The sequence below is a fragment of the Stenella coeruleoalba genome (assembly GCF_951394435.1).
Source record: "Stenella coeruleoalba genome assembly, chromosome: 16".
In the NCBI taxonomy this organism is placed as follows: domain Eukaryota; kingdom Metazoa; phylum Chordata; class Mammalia; order Artiodactyla; family Delphinidae; genus Stenella; species Stenella coeruleoalba.
Window position 1 is genome coordinate 17,904,764 of NC_137162.1, and position 13,105 is coordinate 17,917,868.

A 13,105-nucleotide genomic window follows, 5' to 3' on the forward strand; every position below is an offset into this window, starting at 1 on the left:
CTTTTAAGATTACCTGTAAAGAGGGTGACCTTTAGCCATATGTTTTCTCATTAAGTAGACAGTCATCTTAGGGGAATAGAAAGACCGCATTCTTTGAAGCAAGATCTGGGATTGAATCCTAAACTTCTGCAAGCCTCAGTTTTCCTATCTATAAAATGGGGATAATAATTCTTATGTGTCAGGATTATTGGGAGATTTAGTAATCTCCCAATGATACTTAGCATAGTATTTTTGTATTTTGAAAACACTGAAATCTCCAGTTTTCCTGTCAATGACTTAAGCTGTCTCTGGCTTTAACTCTTTTTGGTTGGGGATGGGGAGTAGGGCAGGAAAGTGAGAGACAGTAGTTCCTTTGAAAGCTGCTGATGATTAGTTTTGAGTTTGTGACCTTCTTAGAAGGCTAAAAAGTAGTTTTCAATAAAACACCATTTTTCTTCATCTCAGATTTTTGAAGCAATGCCTTACTTTATGCTTGAATTATAAAAGTCCTCAAGAACTAATAATGTGAGTCCTTCACCAGCAATCCAGTCATATATTTATGTCTAATTTTATTTTGTTTTATGTAGGATAAATTTTTCAACCCCAGTATCCCATCTTTGGGTTTGCGGAATGTTATTTATATCAATGAAACTCACACAAGGTAAAAAGACATTTCTTATACTTCTAATGCATGTCAAGAGAAAAATTCCATAATAACCAGTTAACACACTTTAAGATGAATCTCTTTATTTATTTTTTTTAGAGTTAATAAGATACTAACTTCTGACACAAAAGGCTTTATCTAAAAATTGGAACCTGAGAAGACCTATTGCTATTTCCTGCTGTAATTATATAATATTTTCATGAGCATGTATATATCACTTCTGGCTTTCTTTACCTTATTCAGATATTGATGCTGCAGCTGAAATGTGCCAAAATGTGACAGAGATATGTGTGAGGAGAGGTGTAGGTTTGAATGTCTTATGATCTATTATTATTTTATACCTCAAAGAAAGTGTAACTTTTTGAAATCTACCTATCTACAGAGATTTGGAAGATATTTTTCTCTATTGAACAGATGTTCTTTGATTTATTATTAGCTTAAGACTTTTCTTAGAATTCTTACTTCCAAATTCCAGGCATATGGGGATAGGCTGTTAGGCATCAGAGTGGGAGAAAAGAGGCTTTGTTCTAAGTGAATTTAGTCTAGGGGATGAGGAAAGAGGGGGAATGTCTGCGAGACAAGAGAGAAACGGCAGCCAAAAATGCTACCAGTCCTTATAATTCTAAGATTAAATGCCTGGAGTAGGTCAGTAGTAGGCTCAGGTGATGAGAAATACACAAAATTCCATTAAAAAACTGATCCAAGAAGTCAAATACTTAAATTTTAAGTCTTTCTGATTTTATTACTCATATTTTGATGATGATATTATAAGTGAGCATGATAATATTTGGGTATAAAGTTTTTTTTTAAATAGAACTAAAGTCAAGGGATGTGTTTTTTCTAATTTCCATGCTACCCTTTCTTCTCTCTCTCTCTTGCTCTCAAGTTTAAAGGAAAGAGGAGAAATTTTTTTTTCCTTTGGTTGACATGATTAAGATCCTAAGCAAAAGAATCCCATTGAGTCTTTTCTTTATGTAAGTAGATATTTTACATACAAAACCGAGGAGTTCATTTGTGGTCCTCAGTTGGAGGCAGTTAAGAAAAAAAAGCATATGAGATACACATACACACACACACACACTTTTTAGCGTATGTTGTATTGACCAGGCAGTGTGGAACTATTCAGTGTAATAAGCTACCTGTGCAAGTGAGTTGGCTATTTAGCTCTTCTGTGTGTTGCATGAAGCATAGCCTAAACATTTTTACACACACACACACACACACACACACACACACACACACACACACACACACACACACTGCTTTCAGTCCATTGTGAAGGGATTTCATCAAGAGTTTGGACTTTGTACATTCCAGTAATAGTTTTGAAAATATTCACTGATAGAAGAGTTTAGAATTAAACACTTAACATATTGGGCTAAGTTTTCAGAGAAATGAGACACAGGAAAGGAGGAAGAAAAAGAATGTCAGGAAGGAGAGATGAAGGAACTTTTTTTTTTTTTTTTTTTGGTGGTACACGGGCCTCTCACCACCGTGGCCTCTGCCGTTGCGGAGCACAGGCTCCGGACACGCAGGCTCAGCGGCCATGGCTCATGGGTCCAGCCGCTCCGTGGCATGTGGGATCTTCCGGGACCAGGGCACAAACCCGTGTCCCCTGCATCAGCAGGAGGACTCTCAACCACTGCGCCACAAGGGAAGCCCCCTCAAATTACTTTTCCTCAATTGAAGGCTTTTTGGATCTTTCCAGAATTACTTTATAATTGAAATCTTCTACTGTTTATATGCTTATCATTATGGAGGACATGATAATGAGGCATTATATAATCATTACAAATGGTTTCAAATCACCACATAATGGAAGCTTGTAGCATTCTTATTCTAGATCCCTGTCCTTAACCCCCGTCCAGATAACACATAGTCACTGTCCCTGATGGGAGTATGTCCTGTTCCCTAGGTATGCTGAATGTGCTTTCAAAAAAGCTACCCAAACAGTAAGAACTTCCGGCTTCGTAAGCGCAGAGCACAAATATTCAGACCACTGTCTAGTTTCCTTGACTTCTCTCAACTGATCAACTTTGTCAATTCAATTTGACAGTCAGTGATCACCTTAGAAGAATTACTGTAATAACAACAAAAAAAGTAGCCCTTCATCGTAGGAAGAGACTCCCAAATTATTTTTTATGGCCCATAGCTATAGATATAAGCTATATAGCTTATATATAAAGCATTCAACATATTTGGTTTTTCAAATGGTATTAAAGTAAGATGCTTTTATTTCTTTTGTTTTTATATTTGGATTATTAGTTTGCGGAGTAACACTATTCAAGCATTAATACATAAATTCCAAGTTTAAGTTTTAGCTGAGAGTACATGAAGGAAATTAGAAATAAAACTGTCTGCATAGCATCCTGAACTACTTACTAAGGAGAATTTGCTACAGGAATAGATGAAATGAGGATTTGTTTTTACAGGAGGGGAACCTGTGTAGTTTAAGCAACTTGTTTTAGCTATTCCTAGAGTACTTCTCTGCTAAATCATTTTCACGTTGCAGGCATCGAGGATGGCTTGCAAGACGTCTTTCTTACGTGCTTTTCGTTCAAGAGCGAGATGTCCATAAAGGCATGTTTGCCACCAACGTGACTGAAAACGTACTGAACAGCAGTAGGTAAGGGTGGGACGCTGCTGTAAAGGGGAAATGTAGGTATGGGTGGTGGGTGTAGGGAAGTAATTTCCTTTATCAACCTTTAGTTTCTCTGGGACTCTGTCTCAAGAGGTGTTTGTGTTTCCAAACGTTCAATGTTCAAGCTCCAGAAGAAAGCAAGGAAAGGCAAGAGAACAGATGGTTTTGGTGCCATGTGGGAATAGCAGTCTTGTTTCATGCATTAATAATTGAATGGGCTTCTAATAAATGAAAGGCGAGTTGGAGTTCAGATATGCACATATTTCCAGAGTTCTCTGTTAAGTGTTCTGTAATATGAATGTTTGGGACAATGCATTTCCTATTTTATAGCCAGAAGAGAAGCGAGTTTGATATTTCTGTCAAATAATTGTTAAGTACCTGGGCACAAATTCTTGTATTAGAAAGTCATTATTAGAAATTTTAAGAGAATGAGATAAGTGTCCTTGCCCTCAGAGGATCTTGCTTAAAAATGGAAGAGACTGACTTGAACTCAAAAGGATTGGGGAAATCGTTATGAAGCTCAGCCATTAGCCTATGGGAGTTTGGGTGAAGGTTGGTTTCTATTCCACCTCATTGTTGTGGCCTGTGTTAGACACCTACCTGGATTTGGGAAGCTGGAGACCAGAGTGGATTGAAAGATGCTTAGAAATGCAAGCCCAGTGGTATGGTTGTTCAGGGCTGAACAGTAGTGGCACGTAGTAGGTACTTTTATATTTATTGAATAAATGAGTGAATAGTTGATAATGGAGATATGATAATTACATGAATTACTTGCGAAAACATTCCTGGCTGTATTGAAATAAATGCTATTCATGGAATAGAATTAGGGATGGTGCATAAGTGTCATGTGGAATTGATCTTTCTGTAGTAACGAATGATGGGGCTCTGTGGAGTTTTGCTGTACACTAGCCTAAAATCAGCAACACTGGGAGAAAAAAACAATTATTTGAAACTCCCTTGGATTATTATATATTCTGTTTTCTAGATAAAGCCCCTCAAGTATGTTTCATTCCATCCAGATATTTTGAGTAATAACTAGGATTTTAGAAGTGATTTAAGGAGGTTTAAACCTCATTCGTTCTTCCCTAAGTCATGTGGAAGATTTACAAGACTGGGTTAAATCTTCCCTTTTACCTTACTGCTTACTGGTCTGTGCTATTTAAATCTAGAGCTGTGCCTTTTTAAAATTACTGGTTTGATTTGGAAAATACTTGTAAATATTTATGTCCACCTTTGATCCCTCCTAGAGAGTTTTACAAATAGTTCCACTAATAAGCCACAATGTAAATGAATAATAAGTTTGGTATTCAAAAGAAAAATCACACATTACTTGGGCAAATGGGCTTGGGATACCTCTGAATTATATGCCTAAAGGGATAATCTTCCTTTTCTTCCTTTCTGCCACAGTGTAACTGTGCCCCTCACAGCATAACTGGAACATTCGAATTCACATAGTTGCTACCCAGTGAATTTGAATTAAATTTTCAAATCTGCCTTCCAGCTTCCTCAGGAATTCATTGATTTAGGAATATAATATCCTTAATATTTAATAGACAGCCAAGGAAAGCACTTCTAACTTGAGCTTATTCTCTTGTGTTATCACATAAAAGAGAAAGTATATTTTGTTTTGTGATTTGTTATCTGTAGTTTAGAAAATAATACAGAATGTAGCATAGAGCCAGTTACATTGTCTGTCTTTCCACTTTGAAATCAGAGTACAAGAGGCAATTGCCGAAGTGGTTGCTGAACTAAACCCTGATGGTTCTGCTCAGCAGCAATCAAAAGCTGTCAATAAAGTGAAAAAGAAAGCCAGAAAGATCCTTCAAGAAATGGTTGCCACTGTCTCACCGGCCCTGATCAGGTATAAAAAGCAAAGCAGAAAACTTTCAGCAAGAGTCATCCTGTTTTGAGCAGACAGGACTGAACCGTTGCACTTTCCTAGCACAATGCTCTTGGTCCAAAAGAGGTTTTATCATATTCTGATGTTAAAAACCAACTCCTCTTTTTATTCTTTTTTTTTTTGCGGTGCGCGGGCCTCTCACTGTTGTGGCCTTTCCCATTGCGGAGCACAGGCTCCAGACGCGCAGGTTCAGCGGCCATGGCTCACGGGCCCAGCCGCTCCGCGGCATGTGGGATCCTCCCGGACCGGGGCATGAACCCGTGTCCCCTGCATCGGCAGGCGGACTCTCAACCACTGAGCCACCAGGGAAGCCCTTTTTATTCTTTAACTGTCATGAGAAGTAGCACTTGGGAGGTTTCAAGGTGCATTAATCTCTGTCAGCTGTTACCAGCCATTGTAGTACTGCTGACATCTTCTAGACTAGTTGTGAGCTGGGTTTCACGTGCCCATGTCTTTTTGTTTTCTCTCAGTTTTATTGAGATATAACTGACATACAGCACTGTATAAATTGAAGGTGTACAGCATAATGACTTGACTTACATATGTCATGAAATGATTACCACAATGAGTTTACTGGACATTCATCATCTCATGTAGATACAAAATCAAAGATATAGAATGAAATTTTTTTTTTCTTGTGGTGAGAACTCTTAGGATTTACTCTTAACAGTTTTCATACATAACATACAGCAGTGTTAATTATATTTATTGTGTTGTATGTTACATCCCTAGCACTTATTTATCTTATAACTGGAAGTCTGTATCTTTTGACTACCTTCATCCAATTCCCCCTTCCCCCACCACCTCTGGTAACCACAAATCTGATCTCTTTTTTTGAGTTTGTTTGTTTTGGAAGTATAATTGATCTACAACACTATGTTAGTTCCTGTTATATGACATAGTGATTCAATATTTCTGTACATTTCAAAATGATCACCACTATAAGTTTAGTTATGATCTGTCAACATACGAAGATATTACATAGTTATGAACTGTGTTCCCCATGTTACATTTCATACTTGTGACTCATTTATTTTACAACTGAAGTTTGTACCTCTTAATCTCCCTCACCTATTTCTTACATTCCCAACTGCCTCTCCTCTAGCGACCACCTGTTTTTTTCTATATCTATAACTGTTTTATTATGTTGTTTTGATTTTTAGATTCCATACTGTATAAGTGAAATCATACAGTATTTGTCTTTCTCTGTCTGACTTTTTTCACTTAGCATAATGTCCTCTAGGTCCATCCATGTTGTCACATATGGCAAAATTTCATTCTTTTTTTATGGCTGAGTAATATTCCATTGTGTGTTTTTGGGTATATGTGTGTACATACCACATCTTCTTTATCCATTCATCTGTTGATGGTCACTTAGGTTGCTTCCATATCTTAGCTATTATAAATAATGCTGCAGTGAACATAGGGGTGCATATATGGCTTCTAATTAGTGTTTTCATTTTCTTCAGATAAATACCCAGGAGTGGAATTGTTGCATTATATGGTAGTTGTATTTTTAATTTTTTGAGGAATCTCCATATTCTTTTCCATAGTGGTTACCCTAATGTACATTCCCACCAACAATGTACAAGGGTTCCCTTTCCTCTACATTCTCCCCAACACTTGTTATTTGTTGTCTTTTTGATAATAGCTATTCTGAGATCATATCTCAGGGGTGAGATCATATCTCATTATGTTTTTTTTTTTTATACAGCAGGTTTTTGTAGTTATCCATTTTATACATACTAGTGTATACATGTCAATCCCAATCTCCCAATTCATCACACCACCACCCCCCCCCGCCACTTTCCCCCCTTGGTGTCCATACGTTTGTTCTCTACATCTGTGTCTCAATTTCTGCCCTGCAGACCGGTTCATCTCTACCATTTTTCTAGGTTCCACATATATGCGTTAATATACGATATTTGTTTTTCTCTTTCTGACTGACTTCACTCTGTATGACAGTCTCTAGATCCATCCACATCTCTACAAATTACCCAATTTCATTCCTTTTTATGGCTGAGTAACATTCCATTGTATATATGTATCATATCTTCTTTATCCATTCATCTGTCCATGGGCATTTAGGTTGCTTCCATTTCCTGGCTATTGTAAATAGTGCTGCAGTTAACATTGGGGTGCATGTGACTTTTTGAATTATGGTTTTCTCTAGGTGTATGCCCTGTAATGGGATTGCTGGATCATACGGTAATTCTATTTTTAGTTCTTTAAAGAACCTCCATACTGTTCTCCATAGTGGCTGTATCAATTTACATTCCCACCAACAGTGCAGGAGGGTTCGCTTTTCTCAACACCCTCTCCAGCATTTGTTGTTTGTAGATTTTCTGATGATGGCCATTCGAACTGTTGTGAGGTGATACCTCATTGTAGTTTTGATTTGCATTTCTCTAATAGTTAGTGATGTTGACCAGCTTTTCATGTGCTGCTTGGCCATCTGTATGTTCTCTTTGGAGAACTGTCTGTTTAGCTCTTCTGCCCATTTTTGGATTGGGTTTTTCTTTTTTTTTAATATTGAGCTGCATGAGCTGTTTATATATTTTGAATATTAGTCCTTTGTCCGTTGATTCCTTTGCAAATATTTTATCCCATTCTGAGGGTAGTCTTTTCATCTTGTTTGTAGTTTACTTTGCTTTGCAAAAGCTTTTAAGTTTCATTAGGTCCCATTTGTTCATTTTTGTTTTTATTTCCATTTCTCTAGGAGGTGGATCAAAAAAGATCTTCCTGTGGTTTATGTCATAGAGTGTTCTGCCTGTGTTTTCCTCTAAGAGTTTTATAGTGTCTGGTCTTACATTTAGGTCTCTAATCCATTTTGAGGTTATTTTTGTGTATGGTGTGAGGGAGTGTTCTACTTTCATTCTTTTACATGTAGCTGTCCAGTTTTCCCAGCACCACTTATTGAAGAGACTGTCTTTTCTCCATTGTATATCCTTGCCTCCTTTGTTATAGATTAGTTGACCATAGGTGTGTGGGTTTATCTCTGGGCTTTCTGTCCTGTTCTGTTGATCTATATTTCTGTTTTTGTGCCAGTACCATATTGTCTTGATTACTGTAGCTTTGTAGTGTAGTCTGAAGTCAGGGAGTCTGACTCCTCCAGCTCCACTTTTTTCCCTCAAGATTGCTTTGGCTATTCGGGGTCTTTTGTGTCTCCATACAAATTTTAAGATTTTTTGTTCTAGTTCTGTGAAAAAATGCCATTGGTAATTTGATAGGGATTGCATTGAATCTGTAGATTGCTTTGGGTAGTATAGTCATTTTCGCAATACTGATTCTTCCAATCCAAGAACATGGTATATCTCTCCATCTGTTGGTATCATCTTTAATTCCTTTCATCAGTGTCTTATAGTTTTCTGCATACAGGTCTTTTGTCTCCCTAGGTAGGTTTATTCCTAGGTATTTTATTCTTTTTGTTGCAATGGTAAATGGGTGTGTTTCCTTAATTTCTCTTTCAGATTTTTTATCATTAGTGTATGGGAATGCAAGAGATTTCTGTGCATTAATTTTGTATCTTGCAACTTTACCAAATTCATTGATTAGCTCTGGTAGTTTTCTGGTGGCATCTTTAGGATTCTCTATGTATAGTATCATGTCACCTGCACACAGTGACAGTTTTACTTCTTCTTTTCCAATTTGTATTTCTTTTTCTTCTCTGATTGCCGTGGCTAGAACTTCCAAAACTATGTTAAATAATAGTGGCAAGAGTGGACATCCTTGTCTTGTTCCTGATCTTAGAGGAAATGCTTTCAGTTTTTCCCCATCGAGAATGATGTTGGCAGTGGGTTTCTCATATATGGCCTTTACTATGTTGATGTAGGTTCCCTCTATGCCCATTTTCTGGAGAGTTTTTATCATAAATGGGTGTTGAATTTTGTCAAAAGCTTTTTCTGCATCTATTGAGATGATCATATGGTTTTTATTCTTTAATTTGTGAATATGGTGTATCACATTGATTGATTTGCATATATTGAAGAATCCTTGCATCCCTGGGATAAATCCCACTTGATCATGGTGTATGAGCCTTTTAATGTGTTGTTGGATTCCGTTTACTAGTATTTTGTTGAGGATTTTTGCATCTATATTCATCAGTGATATTGGTCTGTAATTTTTTTTTTTTGTAGTATCTTTTTCTGGTTTTGGTATCAGGGTTATGGTGAATGAGTTTGGGAGTGTTCCTTCCTCTGCAATTTTTTGGAAGAGTTTGAGAAGGATGGGTGTTCGCTCTTCCCTAAACGTTTGATAGAATTTGTTAGAATTCACCTGTGAAGCCATCTGGTCCTGGACTTTTGTTTGTTGGAAGATTTTTTAATCACAGTTTCAATTTCATTACTTGTGATTGGTCTGTTCATATTTTCTATTTCTTCCTGGTTCAGTCTTGGAAGTTTACACCTTTCTAAGAGTTTGTCCATTTCTTCCAGGTTGTCCATTTTATTGGCATAGAGTTGCTTGTAGTAATCTCTTAGGATACTTTGTACTTCTGTGATGTCTGTTGTAACTTCTCCTTTTTCATTTCTAATTTTATTGATTTGAGTCTTCTCCCTCTTTTTCTTGATGAGTCTGGCTAATGGTTTATCAATTTTGTTTATCTTCTCAAAGAACGAGCTTTTAGTTTTAATGATCTTTGCTATTGTCTTCTTTGCTTCTATTTCATTTATTTCTGCTCTTATCTTTATGATTTCTTTCCTTCTACTAACTTTGGGTTTTGTTCTTCTTTCTGTAGTTCCTTTAGGTGTAAGGTTAGGTTGTTTATTTGAGATGTTTGTTGTTTCTTGAGATAGGATTGTATTGCTATAAACTTCCCTCTTAGAGCTGCTTTTGCTGCATCCCATAGGTTTTGGATCGTTGTGTTTTCATTGTCATTTGTCTCTAGGTATTTTTTGATTTCCTTAGTGATCTCTTGGTTATTTAGTAACGTATTGTTTAGCCTCCATGTGTTTGTGTTTTTTACGTTTTTTTCCCGGTAATAGATTTCTAATCTCATAGTGTTGTGGTCAGAAAAGATCCTTGATATGATTTCAGTTTTCTTAAGTTTACTGAGGCTTGATTTGTGACCCAAGATGTGATCTATCCTGTGCGCACTTGAGCAGAAAGTGTAATCTGCTGGTTTTGAATGGAATGTCCTATAAATATCAATTGAATCTACTTGGTCTATTGTGTCATTTAAAGCTTGTCTTTCTTAATTTTCTGTTTGGATGATCTGTCCATTGGTGTAAGTGAGGTGTTAAAGTCCCCCACTATTATTGTGTTACTGTGGATTTCATCTTTTATAGCTTTTAGCAGTTGCCTTATGTATTGAGGTGCTCCTATGTTGGGTGCATATATATTTATAATTGTTATATCTTCTTCTTGGATTGATCCCTTGATCATTATGTAGGGTCCTTCTTTGTCTCTTGTAACATTCTTTATTTTAAAGTCTATTTTATCTGATATGAGTATTGCTACTCCAGCTTTCTTTTGATTTCCATTTGCATGGAATATCTTTTTCCATCCCCTCACTTTCAGTTTGTATGTGTCCCTAGGTCTGAAGTGGGTCTCTTGTAGACAGCATATATATGGGTCTTGTTTTTGTATCCATTCAGTGAGTCTGTGTCTTTTGGTTGGAGCATTTAATCCATTTATGTTTAAGGTAATCATTTATATGTATGTTCCTATTATCATTTTCTTAATTGTTTTGGGTTTGTTTTTGTAGGTCCTTTTCTTCTCTTATGTTTCCCAGTTAGAGAAGTTCCTTTAACATTTGTTGTAGAGCCGGTTTGGTGGTGCTGAATTCTCTTAGCTTTCACTTGTCTGTAAAGCTTTTGATTTCTCCATCAAATCTGAATGAGATCCTTGCCAGGTAGATCTTGGCTGTAGATTTTCCCCTGGCATCACTTTAAATATGTCATGCCACTCCCTTCCGGCTTGTAGAGTTTCTGCTGAGAACTCAGCTGTTAACCTTATGGGAGTTGCCTTGTACATTATCTGTCGTTTTTCCCTTGCTGATTTCAATAATTTTTCTTTGTCTTTAATTTTTGCCAATTTGATTACTATGTGTCTCGGTGTGTTTCTCCTTCGTTTTATCCTGTATGGGACTCTCTGTGCTTCCTGGACTTGGGTGGCTATTTCCTTTCTCATGTTAGGGAGGTTTTCGACTATAATCTCTTCACATATTTTCTCGGGTCCTTTCTCTCTTCTCTTTCTGGGACCCCTATAATGCGAATACTGTTGCGTTTAATGTTGTCCCAGAGGTCTCTTAGGCTGTCTATATTTCTTTTCATTCTTCTTTCTTTATTCTGTTCTGCAGCAGTGAATTCCACCATTCTGTCTTCCAGGTCACTTATCCGTTCCTCTGCCTCAGTTATTCTGCTATTGATTCCTTCTAGTGTAGTTTTCATTTCAGTGATTGTATTGTTCAGCTCTGTTTGTTTGTACTTTAATTCTTCAAGGTCTTTGTTAAACATTTCTTGCATCTTCTCGATCTTTGCCTCCATTCTTTTTCCGAGGTCTTGGATCATCTTCACTATCATTATTCTGAATTCTTTTTCTGGAATGTCGCCTATTTCCACTTCATTTAGTTGCTTTTCCTAGGGTTTTATCTTGTGTCTTCATCTGGTACATAGCCCTCTGCCTTTTCATCTTGTCTATCTTTCTGTGAATGTGGTTTTTGTTCCACAGGCTGCAGGATTATAGTTCTTCTTGCTTCTGCTGTCTGCCGTCTGGTGGATGAGGCTATCTAAGAGGCTTGTGCAAGTTTCCTGATGGGAGGGCCTGGTGGTGGGTAGAGCGGGCTGTTGCTCTGGTGGGCAGAGCTCAGTAAAACTTTAATCCACTTGTCTGCTGATGGGCGGGGCTGGGTTCCCTCCCTGTTGGTTGTTTGGCCTGAGGCGACCCAACACTGGAACCTACCTGGGCTCTTTGGTGGGGGTAATGGCGGACTCTTCCCAGAACTTCTGCTGCCAGTGTCCTTGTCCTCATTGGTGAGACACAGCCACCCCCCGCCTCTGCAGTAGACCCTCCAACACTAGCAGGTAGGTCTGGTTCAGTCTCCCATGGGGTCACTGTTCCTTCCCCTGCATCCTGATGTGCACACTACTCTGTGTGTGCCCTCCAAGAGTGGAGTCTGTGTTTCCCCCAGTCCTGTCAAAGTCCTGCAATCAAATCCCGCTAGCCTCCATGTCTGATTCTCTAGGAATTCCTCCTCCCATTGCCGGACTCCCAGGTAGGGAAACCTGACGTGGGGCTCAGAACCTTCACTACAGTCGGTGGACTTCTGTGGTGTAAGTGTTCTCCAGTTTGTGGTCACCCACCCAGCAGTCATGGGGTTTGATTTTATTGTGATTGTGCCCCTCCTACCGTCTCATTGTGGCTTTTCCTTTGTCTTTGGATGTGGGGTATCTTTTTTGGTGAGCTCCAGTGTCTTCCTGTCGATGATCGTTCAGCAGTTAGTTGTGATTCCTGGGCTCTCGCAAGAGGGAGTGAGAGCATGTCCTTCTACTCTGTCATCTTGAACCAGTGCAATCATTGTGGTTTTGATTTGTGTTCCCCCAATGATTTGTGCTGTGGAGCATCTTTTCATGTGCCTGTTGGCCATCTGTATGTCTTCTTTGGAAAAAATGTCTATTCAGATCCTCTGCGCATTTTTTTTTTTTTTTTTTTTGCTGTACAGGGGCCTCTCACTGTTGTGGCCTCTCCCATTGCGGAGCACAGGCTCTGGACGCGCAGGCTCAGCGGCCATGGCTCACGGGCCTAGCCGCTCCACGGCATGTGGGATCTTCCCAGACCGGGGCATGAACCCGTGTCCCCTGCATCAGCAGGCGGACTCTCAACCACTGCGCCACCAGGGAAGCCCCCTCTGCGCATTTTTTAATTGGATTGTTTGTTTTTTCATGTTGAGTTGTTTGAGTTTTTTGTATACTTAGGGTATAAG

At 38.4% G+C, this 13,105-nt stretch overlaps 1 protein-coding gene across 5 annotated transcripts in view; it reads left to right on the forward strand.

Moving 5' to 3' along the window:
* GPAM (glycerol-3-phosphate acyltransferase, mitochondrial) overlaps window positions 1–13,105 on the forward strand; it is a 73,322-nt gene that overhangs the window by 35,017 nt on the left and 25,200 nt on the right. For all 5 annotated transcript variants that reach the window (XM_079899892.1, XM_079899890.1, XM_079899891.1 and 2 more), the window contains 3 exons: window positions 567–640; window positions 3,156–3,269; window positions 4,999–5,145. In XM_079899892.1, the coding sequence (XP_079756018.1) occupies window positions 567–640; window positions 3,156–3,269; window positions 4,999–5,145 (335 nt within the window). The remainder of the gene's footprint in view (window positions 1–566; window positions 641–3,155; window positions 3,270–4,998; window positions 5,146–13,105) is intronic.